Below are 27,902 nucleotides of genomic sequence, written 5' to 3' on the forward strand. Positions count from 1 at the left end.
ACATCTGGGAACCAACCTTCCCCGTCAGGCTGCACTGCCCTCGCCCCCACACCGCGGAATGAACCCAGCGATCCGTGCTTCTCCCGCCCGGGGCCCAAGGACGGTGGATCCCAAGGCTGGGCCTGCCACCTGAGGGAAACGAGGTACGACCCCGGACTCCCCCGGTGGGCCCGCCGGCGGCCAGCCATGTCCCCGTCGGCGCCCGTCCCCCGCCCCACCCCGCCCCGGTCCCCGGTCCCGCTCCGCCCCGGTCCCGCCCCGGAGCCCTCCGCCCAGCCGGGTTCTCTGGGCGCCGCACTCCGCTTCCGGCTCCGTTCGCGTCCTCGCAGCTGCTAGGCAACCGCACAAGGACCCGCAGGAGGGCTGCCCGGCCCGAGGCCTGAAGGACCCCTCCGCGGTACGGGCTGGCTAGCGCGGTGCCGGGAGGGAGGGCGGGAGGTGCCCGGGATGGCCAGGCCTGGGTAGGGCTGCTTGGCCGCTGGGTCGGCGGGCGGCGGGCGGGCCTCCTGCGGTGCTGAGGGGCGGGGACACGGGTAAACAGAGCTGGGCCGTGTTTCCCTCTTTGGTGTAGGCATTTGTAGTTTGTGGCCTTTTCGTGTCTTCTTTAGTAAAATACTTAGAAATCCCAGGGCGCCTGGGTGGCTCAGTCTGTTAAGCCTCGGACTTCAGCTCAGGTCAGGATCTCCAGGTCCAGGGCCGGAGCCCCGCCGGGCTCCCAGGTCAGTGGAGAGCCTGCTTCTCCCTCTCCCCTGCCCCTCCCCCTGCTCACTCTCTATTTCAAATACATAAAAATCTTTAAAAAATATTTAGACATCCTGCACTTGAAAGTTTCCTCAGTTATCAGTGGCTGTATGAAGCAAAGACTAAAAGTACACATGAAAAGTGTAAAAACAAATTTGCATTTGGTTTGGTTGAATAACTTGCTCCTGATTATGTCCTCATCAAGGACGCGCAAGTCCTGTGCTGCATTATTTGGTTGTCACTTTCGGTTTTGTTAAATAGCCAAGGCCCTTGTAACTCTTACCACGTGCTGTCGGGATGGGTCACTGTGTCTATGTCTGAAAATCTCTATATGAAGCACTAAAGTAGGATAAGAAATTACAGCAGCACCATTTTGATGAGTCCAAATGTACATATTCCCCCTAAAGGCCCAGCTGGAGGAAGCTGCACATCCTTGCCATTATGGGGCTCCACAGACTCGCTGGGGTACCCTTCAATGAAACAGCTGCGAGCACTGATTGCTGTGCAAGTCAGCATCCCCAGTTTGCAATCAGTCCAAACGTGGAAATCTACCACCACGCAACGATTTTCAGGGGTGTGCCCCCTCCTTTCAGAAGGTGAATTTGTTGTGGAGGTCGGACCTCCACTGGCTTGTAGGGTCCTGGACACACAAAACTGGTTGATCACTGCATACTGCACACACACGTCCCACACAGGGATGTACCCAGGGATCTGTACAGCGAGAAGTTCAGAAGAAGCCTGGTTTCAGGAGCGGGCAGTTGGGGGTACGTGGAATCTATCCATTTCCAAGCCTGTACTAACTCAAATGTACCTATTTCCTTTGAAGGCTGAGCTGGAGGAGAGTGGGCTTCCTTGGCCAGTGCAGCGGATTAAATGTTAGATAACATGTTATCTCCGTATAGTAGACACCTGTGAGGACTGACGAAGCTGGGGATCGAACAGGCAGACGGTCCTGGGGCTGATAGTCACATTAAAACTGCTGCCAAAGAAATAGTTGTGGGGCTTTGATCCCAACAGCCAGGTGACCAGCAGATGGGTTGGGACCAGGTTGTCCTCCACAGGCCTGAGAGACCCCAGCTGACATTGGCAGGCTGGGGAGGTACCTACCGCTTATGCACAAAATATGGAGGTCCAGATAGGCAGGAACCTGGAACAGGGCAAGAATCCTGAAAGGCTGGGTCTTGGGAGGGGGCTCTTGGGCCCACAAGAACTTACCCTATCCAACAAAAATGTGCTTTGAGACTGAAGGAGAGTGAACTGCCTTTCCAGGACCGAGACGACTTGGGCTGCAGGAGTAATCCTCATGGGTACACCTGGGAGCTTTAATTACAGGTAAGCCCTAGAACCTAAGGCAACCATTCTGAATGGGACTGAGCTGTGCAGATTGAAAACTGAGACTCAGAAATATTTTAGGGGGATGAACTTTCCATGGAACGGAGACTATGCACATGGTTGGGAACAAGGAAACTCCAGGCCAGGGAAAAAGAAGAAAGGGGTTAAAGTTCAGGGTTTTGGTTACAGTTTTGGATAGCATCAGGGATAGGATTTATGGTTTGGGGGTAGGATTTAATGTTAGGGTACGGGTTAGGGTATGGTTTAGGGTACGGGTTAGGGTTAGGCTACAGGCTAGTGTACGGGTTAGGATTAGGGTATGGGTTAGGGTTAAGGTACGGGTTAGGGTACGGGTTGGGGTACGGGTTAGGGGTTAGGGGTTAGGTGACGGGTACGGGTTAGCGTTAGGGTATGGGTTAGCGTTAGGGTACGAGTTAGGGTTAGGGTACGGGTTAGGGTTACAGTATGGGTTAGGGTTAGGGTACGGGTTAGTCTCTGGAGCGAGACTTGTGGGAATAAAGCAGTCAGGAGCCCACCTAGGGTTGGAGTTAGGGCCTAGGGGCATGGCAGGTAGAGCTCTCCTGCTCTCAATGCTTTCAGAAGTGTCAAATGGTGCATTTTGCTTTATGGTGTCAGTCTGTGTCCTCCTGTAATGCTCAGGTGGCCCAAATCCCTGGGGCATGGAGCCAGGGACCTAGGGAGAGACCTCTCAGAAGCCACGTGATGGTTAGGGTTAGGGCCCAGGTGCACGGCACCCCTGGTCTGCGGGAACTGTGGCGAGCTTGGGATGGGCAGTGTGTCTTGAGGGCGGGAGTCAGGTTGAGTGTCAGGCTCAGGGTTTGCCTCCAGGCGGTGCAGAAAGTTCAGTTTCGCCGGGATGGGCATTCAGAGTTCTGCTCTGAGCGTTTCCCAGAGTTCCCAGTGGTGTGGTTTCCTTCTGGGTGGCAGCCCGAATCCCTTGATAATGCTCGGCTGTCCCGAATACCTGGTGCTATGGAGCAAGGCTCTGGGGAGAGACGCTCAGAAGCCAACCTAGGGTTAGGCTTAGGGCTTAGGGGCATGACAGGCCTTATGTGCTGGTGCTGTGAATGGCCTCAGTGGTCTGAGTTGAGACCATGGGTCGGGGGGGACTGTCAGGCTCAAGGACTGCGGCCTGGGCACGCTGAAGTCGGGGTTCATTGGGATGGACCGGCACAGTTCTCCTGCTTGGAATGCTTACTGGAGTTCCCCATGGCACGTTTTCCTTTTTAGTGGCAGGCTGAGTCCTCTGGCCCTGGTCAGGTGTCTGAAGTCCCTGGGGCTTTGGAGCCAGGCTCTGGAGACAGACCGCTCAGAAGCCAACCTAGGGTGAGCCTTAGGGCTGAGGGGCATGACAGGCCTGATGTGCCGGCACTGTGATGAGCTTCCCTGGTCTGGCTGAGGCTGTGGCTCGGGGGGGAGTGTCAGGCTCAGGGATTGCAGTGTGGGCACGTTGAACTTGGGTTTTGTTGGGATGGACCAGCACAGTTCTCCTGCTCGGAATGCTTACCGGAGTTCCCAATGGCACGTTTTCCTTTGAGGTGGCAGGTTGAGTCCTCTGATACTTGTCAGGTGTCCCAAATCTCTGTGGCTTTGGAGCTAGTTCTAGGGACAGAGCGCTCAGAAGCCAACCTAGGGTGAGGCTTAGGGCTTAGGGGCACGACAGGCCTGATGTGCCAACGCTGTGATGAGTTTCCTGGGGACTGAGTTGAGGCTGTGGGTCAGGGGGGAGTATCAGGCTAAGGGATTGCGGCCTGGGAACATTGAGATCGGGGTTCGTTGGGATGGACCGGCACAGTTCTCCTGCTCGGAATGCTTACCGGAGTTTCCAATGGCACATTTTCCATTTTAGTGTCAGGTTGTGTCCTCTTGCACTGGTCAGGTGTCCCCAGTCCCTAGGGCTTTGGAGCCAGGCCCCTTGGGGGACAGACCCTTCAGAAACATCCATAGGGTCACCATTAGGGCCTAGGGGCATGGCAGGCCTGACGTGCAAGGTTGTAGCCAGCTCTGGGAGGTTTATTTTGAGGGCGAGGGTCAGGTTGAGCATCAGATTCAGGGTTCGCCGCCAGAGGGCGCCAAATTTGTGCATTGGCTAGGTTGGGCATTCAGATTTCTCCAGTTCTGAATGCTTTCCGGAATTGAAAGTAGTGTGTTTGAATTCTTTTTGACGTTTGAGTCCTCTAGTGTTGCTCAGTTACAGCCACCCCTGGGACTCCGTAGCCAGGGTCCGAGGACAGTCCACTCCGTTGCCAAGCTAGGGTGAGGCTTAGGGCCTAGGGGTGTGACAGGCCTGATGTGCCGGCACTGTGATGAGCTTCCTGGGGTCTGAGTTGAGGCCGTGGGTCAGTGGGGAGTGTCAGGCTCAGGGATTGTGGCCTGGGCACGTTGAACTCGGGGTTCGTTGGGATGGACCGACACAGTTCTCCTGCTCAGAAAGCTTTCCGGAGTTCCCAATGGCACTTTTTCCTGTTTATTGGCAGGCTGAGTCCTCCGGCCCTGGTCAGGTCTCCCCAGTCCCTGGGGCTTTGGAGCCAGGCCCCTGGGGACAGACCCTTCAGAAGCCTCTGTAGGGTCACGGTTAGGGCCCAGGGGCATGGCAAGCCTGACGTGCAAGCACCGTAGCCTGCTCTGGGGGGTCTGTCTTGAGGGAGTGGGCCAGGTTTAGTATCAGGGTGAGGGTTGGCCACCTGAGGGCACCAAATTTGTGCGTTGGCTGGGATGTGCATTCTGAATTCTCTTATTCGGAACACTCTCCGGAGTTGCAAGTAGTGCGTTTGAATTCTTTTTGGCATTTGAGTCCTCTGATGTCGCTCACTTACTGCCATCCCTGGGGCTTTGGAGGCAGCTTTCTGGATACAGAAACTTAGAAGCCACACTAGGGATAGACTTAGGGCCTAGGGTCATTGGAGTCCTGATTTGGCCACTCTGGGGCAAGCTTTGGGGTACGGGGGATCCAAGTTGGGGGTGTGGGTCAGGATGAGTTTCAGGCTCAGGGTTTGTGGGCAGGGGGCCTTTGAAAGTGGCATTTCGCTGCGATGGGCACGCAGGATTCTCCTACTCGGAAAGCTTTGCCCTGAGTTCCCAATGGTGCGTTTTCCTTCTGGGAGACAGGCTGCATCCTCTGGTATTCCTCAGGTGCCTCCGATCCCTGTGGCTTTAGAGCCAGGCCTCTGGGGCCATAGCCCTCAGAAGCCAGCGAGGGATAGGGTGCGGGCCTAGGGGCACGGCAGGCCCGACGTGCCAGCACTGTGGCTTGCTTCTCGGGGGTTTGTCTTGAGGGCGTGGGTCAGGTTGAGTGTCAGGCTCAGAGTTGGCTGCCAGAAGGCGCAAAATTTGTGCGTTCCTTGGGCTGGGCATTCAGAGTTCTGTTCCGAATGCTTTCCCGAGTTCCCAATGGCGCGTTTTCCTTCCGGGTGGCAGCCTGAGTCCCTCGATATTGCTCAGGTGTCCCGAATCTTTGGGACTTTGGAGACAGGTTCTGGGGACTGACCCCTGAGCAGCCAACCCAGGGTGAGGGTTAGGACATAGGGGCACGGGATGCCTGATGTGCCAGCGCTGCGTTGAGGTTCCCGGAGGTGAGGGTCGAGGGTGTGGGTCAGCGTGAGTGTCTTTAGTCAGCGTGAGTGTCTTGCTCTTCTTTTCGGCCAGGGGACCGCTGAAAGTGTGGGTTCGCTGGGGTGGGCATGCAGCGCTCTCCTGCTGTGAATCCTTTCCGGGGTTCCAACCAGCGGGGTTTCTTTCTTGGTGGCAAGCTGAGTCCTCTGGTATTGCTCAGGTGTGCCCTGTCCGTGGGGCTCTGGAGCGAGACCTGCGGAAACAAGGCACTCAGGAGCCCACCTAGGGTCGGGGTTAGGGCCCAGGGGTACGGCAGGCATAGCTCTCCTGCTCTCAGTGCTTTCAGAAGTGCCAAATGGTGCATTTTGCTTTGTGGTGTCAGTCTGTGTCCTCCAGTATTGCTTAGGTGGCGCAAATCCCTGGGGCATGGAGCCAGGGACCTAGGGAGAGATCTCTCAGAAGCCACGTGAGGTTTAGGGTTAGGGTTAGGGTTAGGGCCCAGGTGCACGGCACTCCTGGTCTGTGGGAACGGTGGCGAGCTGGGATGGGCAGTGTGTCTTGAGGGTGGGATCAGGTTGGGAGTCAGGCTCAGGGTTTGCCGCCAGGCGGCACAGAAAGTGCAGTTTCGCAGGGATGGGCGTTCAGAGTTCTGCTCTGAGTGCTTTCCAGAGTTCACAGTGGTGCGGTTTCCTTCTGGGTGGCAGCCCGAGTCCCTTGATGCTGCTTGGGTGTCCCGGATACCTGGTGCTTTGGAGCAAGGCTCTGGGAACAGATGCTCAAAAGCCAACCTGGGGTTAGGCTTAGAGCTTAGGGGCATGACAGGCCTGATGTGCTGGTGCTGTGAATGGCCTCAGTGGTCTGAGTTGAGGCCGTGGGTCGGGGGGGAGTGTCAGGTTCAAGGACTGCGGCCTGGGCACGGTGAAGTCTGGGTCCCAGATGTGTACTATTTCATGCAGATGAGTGTGCTCCTGGATGCCTGGGCCTGTTCTGGGTGCTGGAGATGTGGTCATCAAGAGACAAGTTGCGTCCTGTCCAGATGCAGTACTTGTCCCAGTGTGAGAGCACGGCAGCCAATCAGAGGGCAACAGCACCCGAGGGCGAGTGTTGTCTCTTAAATGAGGTGGTCAGAGAAGGCTTCTCTCAAACGTGGCCGTTGGCAAACAACAAAGACAAAAATTACCCAAAATACCATCAATTGCTAAGCATGGGCCATGCTCTGAAGTCTTCTTCATAAACCATCACCCCAGGACCATGAGACAACATGAGACAAGAGTGCAATCACGAGACGGTGTACAAAACCTCAGCACTCCTCCTACGCGCCGTCGAGACCTTCAGAGTAACGGAGCCCAGGGAGACACCACCCGTCGTGCGGGACTCCAGACGGTGTCCTGCAACGGCAAGCACGAGGGGATCTAGACAGAGCTCAGACAGGCTCGTCAGCTGTGACAGTGAGGATGGCAGCCACGGGGACTCTCCTCCCAGCTCTTCCTCAAGTCTGAAACCACGCTAAGATGTAAAGGGTACCCTAAAGATGCTGTGCAAGAAAACAGCCATTTTCCACTGCTCTTCCCCAGGGTGAACGCAGGCCACCTGTGTCATTCCCACCCCTGAAGCCCAGGAGACCACCGGGGCCAGTCGCTGCCCGGGCCACCTACACTGCACAGGACTGCAGAGGTCTCTGGAAAGTTCTTCCCCACACTGACGCAAGGCAAACCCGGTCCTGTGGTGACACTGCCCCCTGCTGGCCACGCAGCTACCAACACGGCTTCTGGAGGATGGGGTAAATTTCTGAGATGTCAAGTCACGGTTACCACCCCCACCGCTTCTGCATTTTCCACCGTGGGACAGTGAAAACACAGGTGCTGGAAACAGAGGTGACAGAGAGGGCCCGCCCAGGCCTCCCGCGGAGTCCCCAGCAAGCCAGACGCGGTCCTGCTGTTCTGCTCCCAAGCCCACGTGCTGGCCTCCCCCCCCCCGCCTCCCCTCCTCATCACCTGCGCCCTCACCCACTCCTGGGGCAGGGTGGCCTCACCGAGGGAGCATGGCACCTCTTGCTCCATGCAGATGCAGACATGCTGTGGGAACCCCTCCACCCCAGAGGCTAAAGTGAACACCCGGATGAACACCCATCTGTCATCGTGGAGGTGGTCCCACTCCTTCCACACACACACACCATCTGTGACTGACAGGCGAGGCCACACATCCTGAATCTAGGTGCTGCTGAGAACGTGTCTCTGGATGTGGCGAAGGCCCAGCACCAGCTGACTTTATGTGAGGCTTCCCTGAGGAGGAAGACGTGCAGCCTGTGGTCAACAGCCTTGGCCTGTGCCCTTCCTGATGGCGGGCCCTGTGGAATCCACACTCACCTAGGCTCCTGCTGCTGGACCACGGCCACAGAGGCCCTGGCACGCACTTCCTGCTCTTCTCCAGCCCTGTCTGCACCTGGACATGCGGGGTCAGAGCAGGCCCAGGAAGCCTCTTATCCCCTGCATAGAGTGTGCTGGCATCCCGCAACTGGCACGCAACACTCTCTCCAAAACCACCAGGTACACAGAAAACCCACGAATGTTGTGGAGCTCCATGACAAGAGGGACTGTGGGGGCCCGGCACTGTGCCAGGCACGGGGAGTTCTCCATCAGCAGAATCAATGGCTGAAGGCGTTCTGTGTCAGGCCTAACAGCCCCAGGTCCCCTCACTGCCCAGCCCCAGCCCCCCAGGGGCAAACCGCAGGGTGGGGGCACCGACGGCCTGGCCTGACGCCTCCCTCATCAGGGTCTTGGGCTCCCTTCTACTGCCCACCCTTCTCGGCCCCTTTACGGGCTTCCCAGTCCTGCCTTGAGAAGGGCCAAAGAAAAATCTGGAAATGCCAAAAAATTACCTGTTTACATTAACACTTCCAAAATTTTGGTGCTTATGGGACAGATCTATTTTCAGGTAAATTTCTTTTGAAACGTGAAGCCGTGTAGAATAACATCAAAATATTCTTGTGTTAGGGAACCAGGTTACATATTAGCACTGAAATCAATCACTTCAGAACAAAAAGAAGCAAACATATCTCTTATTGTAACAGACATCCAGCAATCAAAGTCAATAAGGAAAGCCTACTAGCCTGTTAGAAAAATCACAGTAACACAGACATAAGATCACCTATGGGAAAATAAGGTATTTTATGACTTTGGGATTTCTTAAGATGGGTGCAGAAACAAACTCAAGGGGAATATACCCAATTAAGGATTTCTGTAAAGGAGAATGACAGTCTGGCAGAGGTGGTAGCTTCTAAAGCCAACAGGGATGCATACCTACAACATGGACTAAACAAACAGCACAGCAGAATAAAAAAACAAAAACCACAGAATAGGCAATCCACAGAGAAACATGTGAAGCCCAAAAGCAATAAGGAGCGTCAGATGCTCCACGTCAGACATGAAAATAAAGACACCAGCAAGATGCCACCGGATACCATCAGGACGGCAAATCTGAGAAGTCAGATGACCCCAGGCTGCTGTGGGCGAGGCTGGGGCTGGGCCTGCGACCTGGGACCCTTGCGACACCTGGCCATGCCCAGCTCCGTGCTCCCCAGAGACACTCAGAGGACAGCACACCTCACCAACAGTGGAGGCCTGCAAACCCACAAAAACTATGCTGCAGTTTTCAGAGATTCTGATTCCTAAACATGTCCCTGGAAGGCGGGCTGGGATGACCCAGACTGATGCCAAGGTCAGGGGTGGAGGGACTGGACACCCACCAGGGTGGGCAGCTAGGTGCCCTGAGTCACACAGAGGAAAGGGGGAATCGTCTACCGTGGAGCCTTCCTCTGTTCTGAAAGTGCCACCGAGCCTTGCTGAGCTCAGGGGAAACCCACACAGCCGTCCAGTGTGTGATACACCCGCGCTCCGGGACTCACACAGTCTGAGGTTGCAGGTATTGAGGAAAACGGTCTGAAGTGTTCTCATTTACAAACAAACGGACAGTCTGCACTGGTGCACAGAACCAGCAGATGCTATCAGCGACGCAGCACGTTAACGGTGTACCACAGGCCGCGCCCCTGGAGACCGACGCGCACTCACCCACCTGCCAGTCATAGCAGCCCTTCTCTGCTGGGGAAGACGTGCTGGCACTTCCCGGTGTCAAGCCACCTTCTAACAACTCCATCTTCTTGCTGAACTGCACCTCCAAAATGGGGACAGCCTCGGGCATCTTGGCGGATATCAGGTGATAAGCTATGTCTGGCTTCCCGATGAACCATTGGAGGATGCTAATTTCATAAGGTGTGTGAACCTTAATGTCGTCTATATCTTCTCTTTCAAATCTGTGCATGAGCAAAGAACTCGAGTCATGGATTTCCAACCCGGACACAAGGATGGTAAGACTTCCTGCTTTAACATGAGATGCTGTTCCCTGGGAGATAACAGCAGGAATTTGGACCACTACCCCTTCTTTTTCAAGAGCTTTGGGACTAGCCGTTGAGGTGCCGCCCTTGGGCTTTGTTTCTGCTGGCATCTTCCAAAGCTTGGAGCTAAAGGGCCACCAAGAAGGGGACTCCAGCTCCGTCAGCAACCTAAAAGACCAAACAAAACACAGAAACACAGTCAACTGAGTTTTAATGTTTTCCTGAAGACTGTTAACCATTTTGTAGTGTTCTTTTCCACAAGCACTCCGTGAAGCGGAAGAGCAGGAATTACTATCCGTGTGTTTTAGAAAAGAAAACTGAGGCTAAGAGCAGGATCTCGTAGGCCTACGGACACAAAGCCCATCAGTAGTAAACACAAAACATGAACACACATCTTCTGACTAGAACGATGCCCTTTTCACATTGGACCCTGGGTAATTCTACTCAAAATAAATCCTGACCTCAATCTGGAACTTTCTGCCATAATCTCTCCTTTCCAACGTGGTAACAAGCATGTGTGGCTACTGGGCATCCAGAGTGTGGCTGATATAATGAGGGACTGAATTTTCAACTTAAGTACATGTGGCTAGTGGCTACCACAGTGGGTGGCACCACTGTAACGTACCCATGAATACAAAGAGATCTACCTTGTAGCAAAAGTAAAAAAGGAAGCAGGAAAGAAAAGCAAAGGAACAAAGATCAAATGGTATCAACAGAAAATAAATATCAAGATGGTGGAGTTAGACTCAACCATATTAGTAATTATACTAAATGTAAATAGACTAAATCCTCTAATTTAAAGGCAGACTGTCAGCCTGGATTAAAGAAAAAACCACCAAGACACAGCTATGTCTTGTTTATAAGAAACACTGAAATATAAGGACACAGAAACATCAAAAGCAAAGGGACTGGAAAAAAGACATATTGTGCTGAAAATAAACCCTAAGACAGGGAGTGTTACCAGGGATAAAGACAGAGAATACATAATAATAAGAGAGTCAGTTTGACAAAAAGACTTAATACTAAACATGTATATCTAACACAATTTCAAAATTCATTAAGCAAAAATTAACAAAACTAAAAGGAGAAATAGACAATCACAGTTGAAGATTTCAACAAATTTCTCTCCATAATTAACACAGCAAGAAGACAAAAATGATGAGTAAGAATATAAACACTATTTAATCCACTCTGGCTGACTGGTATTTATGGAAACATCATCCAACCGCTGAATACACACTCTTTTAAAGTATATTCAGAACTTTAAGAAAAGAGTATAACACGTCTCAATAAATTTCAAGTATACCATCTGTCCCCAAAGAAATGAAATCTGAAATTAATGACAAAAGACTAATAGAAAGTTCTCAAATATTTGGAGATTAAGTACAATTCTAAATAAAGGGAATTGGACAATATCGGAAGTGAATGAAACAAGACAATATGCAGGAAATGGCAGGATGCAAATAGAGCAGTCACGAGGAAAATTTATAGTTCTCAATGTGTGTACTTGAAAACTTCTCAGAAAGGTTTATAATCAGTGATTTAAGCTTCTGTTGTGAAAAGTTATAAATTAAACCCAGAGTAGAAGAACGGAAAAGCAGAAATCAATGAAACTGAAAACAGAAGAAAAGAAAATATTAACAAAGCCAAAAGTTGGTTCTTTGAAGTAATTTTTAAAAATTAAACCCTTACAAGACATGAACAAGAATAAAACAAAGAGGGCTGCCTAGGTGGTTCAGTCGGTTAAGCATCTGGCTTTGGCTCAGGTCATGATCCCACGGTCCTGGTATCCCCCGCATCAGGCTCCCTGCTCTGTGGGGAGGCTGCTTCTCCCTCTCCCTCTGCTGCTCCCCCTGCTTGTGCTCTCTCGCTCTCTGTCAAATAAATAAATAAAATCTTAAAAAAAAGAATAAAGCAAAGAAAATGCACATTACCAATATCAGGAATAAAAAGGGAGGCATCACCATAGATTCTTTTAGCCCTGGAAAGCCTTCTAGGGGATATCATACCCAACTTTACACCAATAAATGGGACAACTTATATGAAATAGACAAAATACTCAAAACACCCAACATTCCAAAACTGAAGCAAGAAGTAGTTTAAGAATATGAACACCCATAACAAAGTGGCAACAAGAGAAATTTAGAAAAAAAAAAATCCCATTTACGAATGTACCAAAAATAATAAAATACCTTAGGGATAAATTTAACCAAGGAAATGAAAGACTTGTACTCTGAAAACTATCAGACCTTGATTAAAAACAAACAAACAAACAAAGATGACACAAGCAAATGGAAATACATACTATGCTCATGGACCAGAATAATTTATACTGTGAAAATGTCCATAATTCCCAGAGCAATCAACCGATTTAACGCAATCCCTATCAAAATACCAAGAGCATTTTCCACAGAACTAGAATAATACTAAAATTTGTATGGAACCACAAAAGACCTCAACTAGCCAAAGTGATCTTGAGAAAGAAGAACAAAGCTGGAGGTAGAGGTATCAGAATCCCAGATTTCAGGATATACTACCAAGTTGTAGTAATCATAACAGTACGCAGTACTGACACAAAAGCAGACACACCGATCAAAGGAATACAGCAGAGAGCCCAGAAATACACCCACACTTACACTGTCAATTAATCTATGACGAAGGAGGCAAGAATATACAACACGGAAAGGACAGTCTCTTCAACAAATGGTGGTGTGAAAACTAGACAGCCACATGCAAAAGAATGAAATAGGACTCTTTCTTACACCATACACAAAAATTAGCTCAAAATGGATTAAAGGATTAAATGTGCGACTTGAATCCATAAAACTCCTAAAAGAAAACATATACAGTAAAATCGCCTTGACATCCGCCTTGGTAACATATTTATGGATATGTCTCTTTAGGCAATGGAAAGAAAAGTGAAAACAAACTGTTGGGACTACATCAAAATAAAAAGCTTCTGCACAGCAAAGGAAATCACTGACAAAACAAAAAGGCAATCTACTGAATGGGAAACATTATTGGCAAATGATATATCTGATAAGAGGTTAATATCCAAAATATATAAAGAACTTATACAATTCATCACCAAAACAAATGGACAATCCAATTAAAAAATGGGCAGAGGATCTGAATAGGCCTTTTCCCATAGAACACATCCATGTGGCCAAAAGACACATGAAAAGATCTCAACATCACTCATCATCAGGGAAATACAAATGAAAACCACATTGAGATATCACCTCACACCGGTCTGAATGGCTAAAATTAACAACACAGGAGACAACAGGTGTTGGTGAGGATGCAGAGAAAGGTGAACCCTCTTGCACTGCTGATGGGAATGCAAACTGGTACAGCCACTCTGGAAAACAGTTAAGGAGGTTCCTCAAAAATTAAAAACAGAATTACCATATGATCCAGTAATTCCACTACTGGGTATTTACCCAAAGAAAATAAAAACACTAGTGATAAAGATATCTACACCGCTATCTCTACTGCAGCATTATTTACAATATCCAAAATACGGAGGTAACCCAAGGGTCTCCCTAGATGGATAATGAAGATGTCACACACACACACACACACACACACACACACACACACACACACACAGTGGAATATTACTCAGCCACAAAAAAGAATGAAGTCTTGCCTTTTGCAAGCATGTGGATGGAGCTAGAGGGTATTAATGCTAATTGAAATGACGGACAAAGACAAACACTACATGACTTCACTTATATGTAGAACCTAAAAAACTAAGCAAACGAACAAACAAAAAGCAGAAACAGACCCATAAATACAGAGAACTGATGGCTGCCAGAGGGGAGAGGGTTGGGGGAGGGGCAAAATGGATGAAGGGGAGTGGGTGATACAGGCTTCCAGTATGGAACAAATAAATCATGGAGAGAAAAGGTACAGCATAGGGAATATGGTCAATGGTATTGTAATACCAACACAGATGGAAGCTACACTGGTGGTGAGTATAACATTAATTTGTCAAATCACTATGTTGTACATCTGAAATTAACAGAGCATTGTGTATAAACTATACTTCAACTAAAAAAAGGGTGGCATGGATGTCCACCCTCAGTTGGCTATACTGTGGTGTGCTTTCCCCAACTGGAGCAGTGTCAGAAAAAGTACGTGAGGAGCCTCGACATCCACCCTTACCTGGCTGCAGGAGGACTCCTTCCCCTAAGTGGGATGGTGGTAGGGAAGGCCACATGAAGAGCCATCAGTAACAAGGGAAACCTTACTGGCTCAGTGGAGGGGGACGGTAACAAGACCCCCCCAATTCTCCCAGCTAGGGCACAGTTATGAGGAAGCTTGAAATCCCACTCCCAGCCAGCAGCAACAGGTGTCTGTTCCTATCCCAAGGCACAAACAAGGGCCACGTGGGGAATTGGGGCTCTCATCCTCACACGGCAGTAAGAGGAATCAGCTTCCCTTCTCCTTCCCTTCTTTCCCTCTTTCCTTTAAGAGAGAAAGAGAGAGAGTGGCGGAGGGAGAGAGAGAATCTCAAGCAGTCTCATCACCTAGCATGGAGCCCAACGTGGGGCTTCATTGCACCACCCTGAGATCACGGCCTGAGCCGAATTAAGTGTCAGATGGTTAACCCACTGAGCCACCCAGGCGCCCCAATAGGAAACAGCTTCTTACTCCTGGGGCACCATGTCGGGGAAAGCTCTGCTGAAACAGAAAAACAAGATTCAGAGTCTTAATACCCAAAATGTCCAGGATACAATGAATCACCATGCCAAGAAGCAGGAACATCTCTTCTTAAATAAAAAATAGAAGCAAATGTCAAAACCAGGATGAAACTGATGGAATTACTGGACAAGAATTCTAAAGCACCATCATAAAAGTATTTCCACAAGCAATTATGGACATGCTGGAAATAAATTAAAAACCACAAAGTCTTAGCAGAGAAACAGAAGACACAATAAAGTATCCGGAAATTTTTGAACTTAGAAATACAATATATGATAAAAAAAAATGGGTAGATGTAGACTGCAGCCTGAGATGACAGATAAAAGAATCTGTGAAATTAAAGATCAAATAACAGAAATTACCCAATCTGAACAACAGAGAGAAAATACTAAAAACAACAATGACAACAAACCCAAGGGTCCAAAACAAAAGACTGAACACTCATCACCACCACTCCAGCAGGAGAAGAGAAAGAGCGTGGGGCTGGAAAAGGACTCAAACAAATAATGGCCGAACACTTCCCAATTTAGGCAAAAAGACATAAATAAGCCCATAGAGTTAAAAAAAAAAAAAAACCTAATCAGACCCGCACAGCATAAAACCAAAGAAATTACCGTGAAGTTATGTTAAACAGAGAAAAGATCTTGACAGTGGCATGAGAGACCTCACCTACAGGAGAAAACCAATTTGAATGGCAGCGCACTTCTCGTCAGAAAGCATGGAGCCAGAAAGAAGTGGCGCAATGGTTTTCAGTGCTCAAAGAAAAGAACTGTCGGTTCAAAATTCCACAATGAGTGAAACTTTTCTTCAGGAATAAAGAAGAAATTGAGTTATTCTCGGAGGAAGTAAACCCACAAAGAAATTGCTGCCCTAAAAGAATGTCTTGAAGAAGTTGATGGATCAGAAATGAACTGATAAGGGCAGGAATCCTAGAACATGAGGAAGGAGGGTAGAGAAACAGAAAGAGTACAAATATAGGGAAATAAAATGCACTTGCTTTTTTCTTTTGAGCTGGCTAAAATATGTATGGCACTTGAAGTAAAAATTACAAAATTGCTGTGGTTCTCAAATAGGAAAATGAAGTTAAGATAATTAACTTACAGAGGATTTATATGAATCTGGTAGGGTAAACAGACATAAAGACAGTGGTTAGGTTTCTACACACCGCTCAATTGGGTAAAATGTCAACACCAGGGGTGCCTGGGTGGCTCAGTCATTAAGCGGCTGCCTTTGGCTCAGGTCATGATCTCAGGGTCCTGGGATCAAGCCCCGTATCGGGCTCCCTGCTCTGTGGGAAGCCTGCTTTTCCCTCCCCCACTCCCCTGCTTGTGTTCCCTCTCTCGCTGTGTCTCTCTGTCAAATAAACAAATAAAATCTTTTAAAAAAATGTCAACACCAGCACACTGTGACCAATTATGCATATACAACGTAATACCTAGAGTGTCCGGTGAAGAATATATGTAAGGACGTACATTCACAACAGTGTAGGTAAGTCACAATGGAATTATGAAGTAATATTCAGGTAACCTACAGGAGGCAGGGGGGAAAAAAGAAATGAGCAACAGAGGTAACAAGTAGCACAAAAATAAAACAGCAGATTTAAGTGTTTTTACACCACACTAATAATTACATTGCTAGGATGGCAAAACTGCTCCAGGTTCAGTCCAATTTCTATCAAAATCCCAGCTGGCTCTTGTGCAGAAACCGGCCAGTTAATCCTGAAATTCATATAGAAATGCAAGGGACCCAGGTTAGCCAACAATCTTGAAAAACAAGAATAAATGTGGTTGACTCCCACTACCTGAGTGCAAAGCTTACTACAAAGCTATGGAAATGAAGATGGTGTGGTACTGCCATAGGGTCCACACGTGGATCAATGATAGAACTCAGTCTAGAAACAAGCCTTTACGTGTAGGGTCAGCTGGTCTCCAACAAGGACAATAAGACAATTCAATGGGAAAACACTGAATTGAAATATTGCTGAGACCACTGGATACCCACATAAAAAGAAAAGAAGTTGGGCCCATTTCTCATACCATGAACTGCAAGTGGATCACAGACCTAAACAGAAAGACTAAAAAAGAGTTAACCTCTGTGACTTTGGATTTGACAATGAATCAGATATGACACCAAAGGCAAATGATGAAAGAAAAACAGATACACTTTAAATCTTTTAGGCCTGCATCGAGCCAGGTCTGGGCCACAGGCATGAGAGATGCAGTCAGGCCCTGGGATGCTGGTATCTGGAGGAGGAGTCGAGGGTGTGGCCACGAAGTGGGCCCGGGTGCACGTGTGCCATAGTCGTCTGCCACGGTCAGACCACATGCTCCAGGGAGGGAAGTCTGCTTGGCAGGGTCTGAAGAAGGGAAACTGCAAAGCTCTGGAAAGCTCATTTTTTTGAATATAAAAGATCAATGTTGGATGCTGGATCAAGATCGGGGGGAAGAAAAGGACATTTGGTACTGTAATGTTGAAACCACAAGGAAAACAACAAAGGATTTTCTCTGGTCCCTTAAAACAAAGAAGCCAAAACAGGACACAGATGTTTTGCTACATCTGTTGGGTTGCACTAGTTTTTCCCACCATGAACATGGGAGAAACTGGATAAGTTCTGTTTTTGAATATATATATACATATATATATGTATATATATATTACATAAGTAAATGAATCTCTTGCTCTAAGCTATTTTGAGAAGAAAAAAATAATTGAACAGTTATGAGCTGGGAGCATCATAATGTGTTTTGAGAATTGTTCTAAAGCACAAAAGTGGGGCACCTGGATGGTTCAGTCCATAGAGCATGTGGCTCTTGATCCTGGTGTCATGAGTTCAAACCCTACATTTCGCACAGAGATTAGTGTAAAAAAAATTCTCTAAAGCACAAAAAGTGGAAAGATTGTTATTTTCAAACTTGAATCTTCAACCAAATGATACAATTTGGACATCCTTTGTGAATATTATGAAGGCCACTGATGGGACTTAAAATTGATAACGTGCAGTCTGAGGAGAAAATGTCTATTGGGAAAGTTGAGGTAAAACTTTCTTTTACTCAATCTTTTTTTAAAAATATTTTATTTATTTATTTGACAGAGAGAGACACAGCGAGAGCAGGAACACAAGCAGGGGGAGTGGGAGAGGGAGAAGCAGGCTTCCCGCCAAGCAGGGAGCCCAATGCAGGCTCGATCCCAGGACCTTGGGACCATGACCTGAACCGAAGGCAAGCGCTTAGCCAACTGAGCCACCCAGGTGCCCCTCAATCTGTCTTATTTAATTCGAAAATAAATTGTGTTTGATTCCTTGGAGAAAAAAAAATTCTCTGCTTTAAAAAATATCTTCAAAGAAGTAAAATGGGGGCACCTGGGTGGCACAGTTGGTTAAGTGTCTAATTCTTGATTTTGGCTCTTGTTCATGATCTCAGGATTGTGGGATTGAGCCCCCTGGGCTCATGCCTTTGTGCTCAGTGCGGAGTTTGCTTGAGATTCTCTCTCTCCCTCCCCACTCCATATCTAAAATAAATAAATAAATCTTAAAAAAAAGAAAAGAAAATGACAATCCACAGAAAAGGAGCAAATATTTTAACATCATGTACCTGATAAAGGGACTTCTATCCAGAACTCTGTAAGAATTCTTATCAACTTCTATAAAGAACTCTTATAAACTCCATAATAAAAACACAACCACATAAAAAATGCTCAAAGAATCTGAAAACAAAATACACATATGGAAAAAAAGCATATGAAAAGATGCTCATTATCACTAGGAAAATGAAAGTCAACCACCCAGTGAGACACCACCTCACACCCACTAGGAGAGTTATAATGAAAAAGATAGATAACAAGTGTTGTGAGGTTTTGGAGAAACTGGAGCCCCTCATACATTACTGGTGGGGATGTAAAATGGTGCAGCCACTTTGGAAAACAATTGGTCAGTTTCTCAAAATGTTAAAGAGACCCAGCAACTTCCCTTCCAAGAGAAAGGAAAACAAACGTCCAAAGCAGCACTATTCATAATAGTAACAAAGCAGAAACAACAAAATGCCCATCAAAACTGGTCAAGGGATAAACAAAATATGATAGATCATACAACAGAATATTAGCCAGAAATATGAAGCAACAGGGCGCCTGGCTGGCTCAGTCAGTAGAGCATGGGACTCTTGCTCTGAGGGTTGTGAGTTCAAGCCCCATGTTGGGCATGGAGCCTACTTTAAAAAAAAAAAAAAAGAACAAATAAGTAGTAAAAAAGTACTGATCTATCCTACAACCAGGATGAACCTCAAAAACATGATGCATATGTGACCTCTCTAGAAGAGACAAATCTACACAGAAAGAGTAGATCAGTGGTGACCTGGGCAGGGCAAGAACACAGTGACTGCCAAAGGGCTTGAGGCAACTTCTGGGAGTGATGGAACTGACCTAAAATTGGACTATAGTGATGTCTGCACAACTCTGTAAATCTACCAAAAATCATTGAATTGTTACATACAATGAGTAAATTTTATGGTATGTAAATGAGAAGACTGTTTTAAAAAAATCTACAAAGACACCTCAGAATAAAACATCAGAATATCTAGGATAGGGGGAAAACAGTAGCCACAATCCTACACAACTTAGCAATAACATACACTAGGAAGACAATGGAAAACATCCTCAAAGTCCTGAGCTACATAGGGCTCAACTGTGAAGAGCCAAACTGTCATTCAAGAGTGCCATTTTCCAACACGTCAACACCAAGGCCACACTATTTACTCACAGATGCCAATGGAAATACAACCAAACTACTTACAACTAGATTCCAGCAAACTCCTGATATCAAAACCAGATTGCCAATTTGTCTTCATTTCATTTAAAGAGAGATATGGAATTCCAGGAAGTAGGAAGCGTATAATCCAGATTTTTAGTATACACACAGACACACACACACAGACACACACACACACACACACACACACATTTGTTTTCTTCGAGTTCTATGGGGCCCTTTTGCTGCTTTTGATCGCAGAGAGGCTAGCATAGGGGTTTCAACCACCATGAACTGAAGCAGCTTTCCAGCTAGAGAATTCAAAGAGACAAGCCCTATTTCCTTTTCCCTTCATGGGAGCCAGATATCTAAGAATGGAGACACAAGGGAAGAGAAATTTCAATGAACACACACAACAAGAAAGACATGGTTCACAAAAATAGTTTGGAAAAGACTCAAAGCTCAACAACTCCCCCAGAAGAATAAACTTATAAAGATCCACACGGAGATACATCATAGTTAAAGTGTTGAAACCCAAAGACAAAAACAGAGTTTTGAAAGCAAGAAGAGACAAGCGACCTGCCACATTCAAGAGATTCACAGTAAGAAGCAGTCCAATGTAATCAATCAACCAACCATCAAGTTGCTGGCTGAGGAGCCTAGACAACACAGCCATACTGGAGACTCCGTGTTGGTCTCCAGTTTGGGTGTGCAGCAGCGGCCGTGGCCAGGCTGGCCTTGGTGAGTTGAAATCCATGTTGCTGAGACCCATCATGACTTCCATCTCTGTCACCGTGGTCACTTTGCTCATGGGCCTACTGGGCAACTGCAGGAGATGCTGGGGAAACAGGCTGGCTGGGATCCAGGGAAAAGGTCATCCTAGCCACTTGATTATCACAATCCTCCTCTGCTGAAGAGGCTCTGGTGAGCGTTCACATGGGACACATCTTTGCCTTTTGTCCCACTCAGAGAAGTCTATCCATATACTTCTACCCCAGACCTCCCTGTCATGAAGTTTCCAATCATGTTTCTGCCATTCCCCAAACATCCAGCCAAACCACCGGCCACAGCCAATCAGTAAGCAGTTGAGCCTCTAGCCGTTCCTCCTTCCAAGGAAACTGTTGAGCAGAGTACCACACAATGGTCACCAATCTCAGGGGCCTCCAAACACGTCTGCCCACAGCCATCTTGGAGTTACCACAGAACACAACATGGTCAAGCACTGGATGGAGCAATGCCTTATCCAGCTTTACTCACATGGAGAAGAGACGGAACAAAATCAGGTCCAATGTAGGCACTGGTACCTCAGAGACATCAGGTGCCCCTGGCAGCCGATGCAGGACAACCGGCTTATGTACATCCCTCTAACGCCTCAGCTCAAGGACCAACCCCCCACCCCCCAACTATGGAGTCTGAAATACAGAAGACTGGGGGTGTGCCTGAGAGCCACTCACATGCATGCTTCTGTAGAACAAAAGAGCACTGGTTGAGCCTGTAACAGGGAAAGCCATTTCCCTACTAGGGGATAAGTCTGGCACAGGCTATGTGTTCCAGGCCTAAAACCCATTCTTATGAGGCTGAGAGTGTGTCGAAAGACTTTATGCACAAGACTGCCTTTCCAACACAATGAATTTTCAGGTGCATGGCTTGAAGTTCAGCCCACTGGGAGGATTTCTGAGTCATGCCTGCATATTGCACAAAACCATCTGTAAACCATGCTCCATATTTTCCTCCTCAGTCAACTGACTGTAGGGTGTTCCCCAGGTAGGGAATGTGCCCTCGGTGCAGGCTGGGAGAGAAAAGGCTGTATGGCAGGAGTGGGGGCCATGTGACCTAGCCTAGGCTTTCAGGGCCTGCTAGAGCCTGATCTCCTGTAGCAGGGCTCTGTTTTGAAATCCTACACTGTGACTCCCTATAAAGGTCCACAAAGGCTCCAAAGAGCACCTTTGTCTACCGCAGATACTTGGAGCGCCACTGGATCTGCTGGATCATGTGGCCCAGGTGGCACCTTGACCTGCTACAGAGCCTTCTTATTCCGGACCCCACTCAAAACTAGCATCTTTTCAAGTCACTTGGTAACTGGCCAGAGTAGCACACCCAAATGAAGAGTATGTCGCTTCCAAAATGCTAAGGGGCTCACTAGGTGCCATGTCTCCTTTTAGTTTTGTTTTTACTTTTGTAAATTTTATTTATTTGAGACAGAGAGAGAGCGCATGCACAAGCATGTGTGTGAGTGGGGGGGAAGAGGAGAGGGGGGAGGGAGAGGGAAAGAATCTCAAGCAGACTTCCAACTGGGTATAGAGCATGATGTGGGGCTCAATCTCATGACCCTGAGATCATGACCTGAGCTGAAACCAAGAGTTGGACGCTTAAGCGACTGAGCCACCCAGACACCCCAAGTGTGTCTTCCTTTTGGTTATAGGAAGAGCCAGATGCAAAATCTATCCTTCACCATAAAAAGATACCTCAGCAAGCCCCACTCCACTGGATCCCTAGAAATTTCAATGAGGATGAAAGTATCTAATTTCTGTCAGATTTCTTTCCCACCTCTGACAAGCAAACATCTTTCCAGTGCATCTAGAGTAGCTGCTACTTCTTCCTTGAGCCAGTCTGCATGGTATCCCCCATGAAATGGGCCAGCATGCTATCCTGTGAAGGGAGAGACAGTCAAGGGCCCTGTGACATAAAGCATGACACAGGGCTGGAGAGCTGGTATACCCCTGAGGTGGGACGATACAATGCACTGCTGGCGGCTGAAAGCAAGCTGATCTGGTGGTCCTTCCTAAGAGCATTTGCCAGACAGACCACTGCAGAGCACGTTCCAGAGGATGTGTTCATTTGCTCAAGCATCGGGAACAGCAACTGCAATTAAGAGTACCACCTGGTAAGTTTAAGACAATCCATCTTTGTTCTGCACCGTCGAGTGAGTGAGCTGAGTGCAGATGATGCAGGGCTCACTATCCATGCACCCTTCCAGTCCTTGATGGGGGCACTGATCTCAGAAATCCCTCCAAGAAGAGGTTACTATTCTAGGCAGTCCAGAGGCTGCCACTTGGCTTGGCCACCAGAACAGCCCTCACTACACAGGTCAGGGAACCAGTGTGCGATTCTGCCTGCTGCTGGATGATGTGCTCCAGGACTGGGATGGGTTCGGGGCCTACTGGGCCCACTGTGACACTACGAGGCAGACCTCAGTTAGAGCTCCACTGATCCCTTGACCCCCAGAAGCCCTACTCTGACTGGTCTGCTGCCATCGGGTCAGTTCCAGCATCCAGGGGTCCCAAAAAGTCTGGTGGCTTCTGGCTCCCCAGTGCACGGCCACCCTGGTTAAATGCCACAAGTCCCGTGGGGGAAGGCTGGGAGAAAGAACAAGGTGTAAACTTTAATTAATTAAATAATAAAGCTTTTATTTATTTATTTGAGAGAGTGAGAAGGAGAGACCGTGAGAGAGTACAAGTGGGGAGGAGAGGGAGGAGTGAGCTCCCCACAGAGCAAGGAGCCTGATGTGGGGCTTGATCGCAGGACCCTGGGATCATGACCTAAGCCAAAGGCAGATGCTTAGCCAACTGAGCCACCCAGGGGCTCCCAAAGGTGTAAACTTTTAGGAGCAAACTGGGGTCCTTCCAGCTTCCCCATCATTCAAGGGGTTTCGAACCTGCAAACTCGGTCTTCAAGTCTGGGAGCTGATTCAGGGGCCATGACTCCTTTTTAATTCAAGTTAGAGGCTTGCTCACTTGACCTGGTCAAAGTATGAACTGGGTCAACTGGGGCACCCGGGTGATCCTGGGGTCCTGGGATTGAGCCCCACATCGGGCTCCCTGCCCCTCTCCTTGCTCGTGTTCCCTCTCTTGCTATGTCTTTCTCTGTCAAATAAATAAATAAAATCTTAAAAAAAAAAAAGAACTGGGTCAACTGCCCATCTACTTCTCCTCCAGGAGCACAAGTCTCTCGGGGTCAGAGTATTCTGATCACGGCTTTGGCTCTGCTGTCCATTATGGTGACCATCCCCACTTGTCTTCAGTGGCCAAGGGCCACTGCCTGGCCCAGCCACCCCAGAATCTAGTTATCCCTGCCTCAGAACCCTCTGTGTGGAAAAAGACAGAATTCCAGGGACCTCTGAAAACAGGCGTGAAGTTGGGCCTCAAACCCCAACAGACTGGAAGTTCATTTAAGGAGAACCCACCTGGTGCTGCTAGGCCCCACCTCCGTCTGGTCACCACTGCAGGGGGCGTGGTGAGCTGCGAGCAGGAAATGGGAGCAGAGGCCTCCCCCAAGCCGGGAGGCACACCCCAGGCCCTTCCTACAAGAGGCTTTCCAGAAAATCCTGAGAGATAAGAGGACAGTAACCCACAAAGTAACAACAGGCGGCTGCTATTCAAAAGAAACATTTGGAGATTAAAAAATAAATCTTAGAAATTAAAAATATCACAAAAATGGAAGGGTAGGAGGAAGATGAAACTCAAGAAATAGTAGAACAAAAAGACAAGGAAAAAATGAAAACGCTATCAGAAGATCAATCCAGGACGGCCAATAACCAGACAACGGGCGTTCCAGAAGGAACACACTTTAAAACTGAAAAGCAGAACTGCATCACATGCTCACCGAACACCTGTGCCAACGACCCCCAAGAGCCAGGAGACCCCCGCGAGGAGCACTCGATGGCGGCTCTGTGGGAGCTCGCTGTGGAACCGCGGCACGTGTGGCCCTGTGCATGCCCCTCCAGCTTGGGCTTTTGCAGTTCAGTGCTCCCTGCATTTTTGCTACTTTACCCATTTAAAAACTCTTATAAATGTTGCTTTTGTACACATCTACTTTCAACTTGGTTTTGTGTTATTAACATTGCTTTGAGGTGGATCCAAGTCAGTCTGTGCAGATCTAACAGGAATCAGTGCCTTGAATCCGAGTTGGCAGTGATGTGGGAAACAAAGGCAGAAGGAAAGGTAGATAAAATCTTTTGTCCTTCTAACCTGCAGCCTACTGACAAATACTGCGTTACTGTTAATGCCTGGCTACAAGGAAAAACCACCTTGGTCTGACAATAGCAAGGGCTCTGGTAACCCATGTCGTCCTTAGCAGATGAAGATCCTTTTGGAACCTCCCTTTACTCCCCACCCCACCCCAAAGTACAGCATCATTTGCTCCTCATACCCCCCAGCAGCAGCTCTTTCCGCCCACGGGTCCTGTCCCCGTTTTAATAAAACCACCATTTTGCACTGAAGACATCTCAAGAATTCTTCCTTGGCCGTCGGCTCTGGACCTCACCTCTTTCCAAAAACTACACAGTAGTGACTAATTACTGCATCCCCTTGAGGATCAACTGACTACAGCTGCCTCAGTGAATGTGCCCATCCACACACGCTGGGATTCGTCATGGGGTCTGTGCACCTTCGGCTTAGCTAGGTCTTGCCAGGGGCCGAGCCAGGTCCCATCAGTGACAGCGACACAAGACGTCTCGTCCCGACCCACACCCTGACCATCAGTCGGTGTTGTCCCACATCTGTACTTGTTGGTTTAATTTACCTTTCTCTAATTACTGGGGTGCCAGTACCTCCCTTTCGTGGGCTGGGCTCATCTGCTTAAAAACAAGGCCGTGTGCACTGGCCTCCCTGTGCCCCCTTCCCAGTGGCTGGGAAGAGTGCTGCCAACAGCTTCTGACGCAGCCACGGAGCCAACACGGGGCCCCGGGGCGTGACCCAGAGCAGAGCCTTCGACCTGCCTGGGACGCCGACTTTCCCCTGCACCTCTGTGGGAGGGCGGGGGGAAATAGCTTCCCAGCTTCTGTAAGCCACAGGATCTGAGGATCTCCGTGACGGCAGCCGAGCCTACACTCCAAACAATGGTCCTGCCCATTTTTCTACCGAACTGGCTTTTTCTCATTCTGGCATATGAGCTCTCTTTCTAGCTGGGTATGAATCCCCGGGTGAGAATACAAGTGGATACTACAAGCATTTTCTCTAGCCTCAGGTTCATCTTCTCACTTTTGTGGTGTTTTTTTTTTTTTTTTTTAAGATTTTATTTATTTAACAGAAAGAAACACAGCGAGAGAGGGAACACGACCAGGGGGAGCGGGAGAGGAAGAAGCAGGCTTCTCACTGAGCAGGGATCCCGATGTGGGACTCGATCCCAGAACCCTGGGATCACGACCTCAGCCAAAGGCAGACGCCCACCGACTGAGCCACCCAGGGGCCCCATCAGTTGGCCTTTTGTTAAAAGAACATTTCTAAATTGCCAGATTGTTTTCCAAAAGGATTAACCAACAGACATTCCCAAATAGCAGTGTGTGAAAGTGCTTATTCACTATCCTCCAGCTGGTACTATGTATTCTTCCTTTAATTCTTTTTTTTTTTAATTCTTATTAACCTGATCATTGAAACCTAGATTTTTATTATTTTAATATTGACATAGCCCCCCACTGGAGGGCTGGGGTCGGGCCTGCTCTGGGATGCCATGTGGCGACCCAAATTCCAGCTCACGTCTGAGTCCTGGGGAGGATTCTCTGCATGCCACCAGCAGGTGAGGGGAAGACAGCACACAGATGGTGTGGGATGGGAGGCTTTCAGAGACCAGGCCTGGAAGTGACCTACATCACTCCTGCCCACCACTCAGTCGCATGACCTCCTCTGCCCCATGATGGCACAGAAGGGCAGAAACTGCTCAGCTATGTTCCCAGGACCAAAACTCACAGAGGTCTGAGCACCTTCCACCTCAGTTACCACAGGCACCCTCTTAAGGGCAAGATTTGGGGCCGTTCCCTGCAGCACTAGGTCTTTCACCATGCAGGCACTTAGGAAAGAATATCCCAAGATAGCCACAGGTGGTAACTGCAGACTGGGGTCACTTGGGGCCAAGGGTTCCCGGCACCAGCGGGCACGTGTCCCTGATGTGAGATAGCGTTGCCTACGCTCAGGGCCCAACACGAGAGGCCGCCACCTTGTCATGAGCTCTGAGGCAGCCCTCCCAGGTGCTAAAATCCCTTTCACACTGCACACGACTTAGAGTCAGGGCAGTGCTTGGCAAACTGGGGTCTTTGGGACCCTCCAGGGGGGTCTGTTTCTTCACAACAGCACCACGACACTGCTCGGCTTTTCGCCCTCGCTCTCCTGCATGTATGGGGAGTGGCCCAGAGGTCCCGGGACACAGGATAACCTGGAGGGGAGGTGGGGGGCAGGCTGCAGAAGCCGGTGGAAGGACCCGGCCATCTCTAACATGGCCCACTCTTCCCACTAAACATGTCTGCTTTATCAAAGCTATTTGTCATTGACAAAGTGACTTCCGTTACTAGGTCATGGGTTCATTATCGTACTTTTTCAACGGACAAATACTTTTTTAATTTCTTAGTTTTTAAAGAAATGCGGCAATATTGGCACACACAACCACATAAACAAAAGCTCCTTGGGGCCACCACTGTTTAGAAGACTGGAGGGGGTCCCTGGTTTGGGGACCCTGGTTTGAGCTTCAGCTCAAACCCTGCAACCACATGGCCGTGCAGAACAGCAACTTCATCTGTGTGACCTGGCCCCTCGGCCTGTTTCCCCCACAGGATGAAACGAGGTAGCCTTCCTTATTCACACAAGACTGGAGCTCTGCACCAGGCACAGAATGTGTCCCTCACCAACGCCCACCCGGCATCACTGCGCACGGCAGGGGCGTGACCCGTGTGTCCGAAACGCTCCCTGTACCTGTCAGCCATGTCCAGGTCAGATTCCATCTTGTCCAGGCCCTTGGTGATGCTACCCAGCTGCTCGCCCTGATGGTGGAGGACTTGGGCTGTCTCTTCCAGGCGATTCTGGGAACAGGCCATCAGACCAGTCAGCTGCTTCCCCTTGGTCACAGGGAGCGGTGCTTCCGATGGAGACAGCAGCAGCTCTCTCCAGAAATGCTCGATGATGCTGAAGACTGCATTCCGACTGGGCTGCAAGTAGCTGAACCAGTGCTTGAGGTGGTCCTTCTCCAGGACGGTGATAGAACTGAAGACAAAGTGAGAAGCCTCCTTCTTGATCTCAATCACACTAGACAAGGAGAAGCTGACCAGGGCCTCCCCGGTTTTATCAGTTGCAGATCTCAGGGAGTGAGAAGGTAATGAAAGCTTTGCAGGAACCCATCGCTTCTCCAGTTCTAAGTAGTAGGAGCAAGGCCAGGAGTGCACACAGACCTCTCTGCTCATCTGGCTCCCGGGCTGGTCTGCTCCACGGCCACTCTGCCTCTGGAGGAGAGGGACAGGTTAGCGGATGGGTGGGGCTAGCGCGTGTCAGCACACTTGGACCACAGACAGGAGGACCACTCGGGGTGCTGAGTACACCGGGGACTCCCACCACCCGGGACTGGCAGGATGGAGGCCCACCCCACCCGAACCAGGGTCCACGGCTCGATGCGACTGCCACCCCAGGATCCTTCACAAGAACACCACTTCTGCTGTGA

The 27,902-nt window shown here is 48.9% G+C and overlaps 1 protein-coding gene across 1 annotated transcript; it reads right to left on the minus strand.

Annotated features, from left to right (window-relative positions):
* Nucleotides 1-24: 24 nt before the first annotated feature.
* On the minus strand, nucleotides 25-27,648 carry LOC148161839 (synaptosomal-associated protein 47-like). The gene is made up of 6 exons (XM_088020528.1): nucleotides 27,164-27,648; nucleotides 9,714-10,204; nucleotides 8,013-8,088; nucleotides 5,150-5,306; nucleotides 299-514; nucleotides 25-129 (listed from the first exon to the last, which is right to left on the minus strand). The coding sequence occupies exons 1-6, from the start codon at nucleotides 27,646-27,648 to the stop codon at nucleotides 25-27; spliced, it is 1,530 nt and encodes a 509-aa protein (XP_087876654.1).
* Nucleotides 27,649-27,902: the final 254 nt, after the last annotated feature.

The sequence above is a fragment of the Eumetopias jubatus genome, unplaced genomic scaffold (genome assembly GCF_037043125.1).
Source record: "Eumetopias jubatus isolate StellerSeaLion01/CBP00866 unplaced genomic scaffold, mEumJub1_p1.0 scaffold_52, whole genome shotgun sequence".
Taxonomy (NCBI): Eukaryota; Metazoa; Chordata; class Mammalia; order Carnivora; family Otariidae; genus Eumetopias; species Eumetopias jubatus.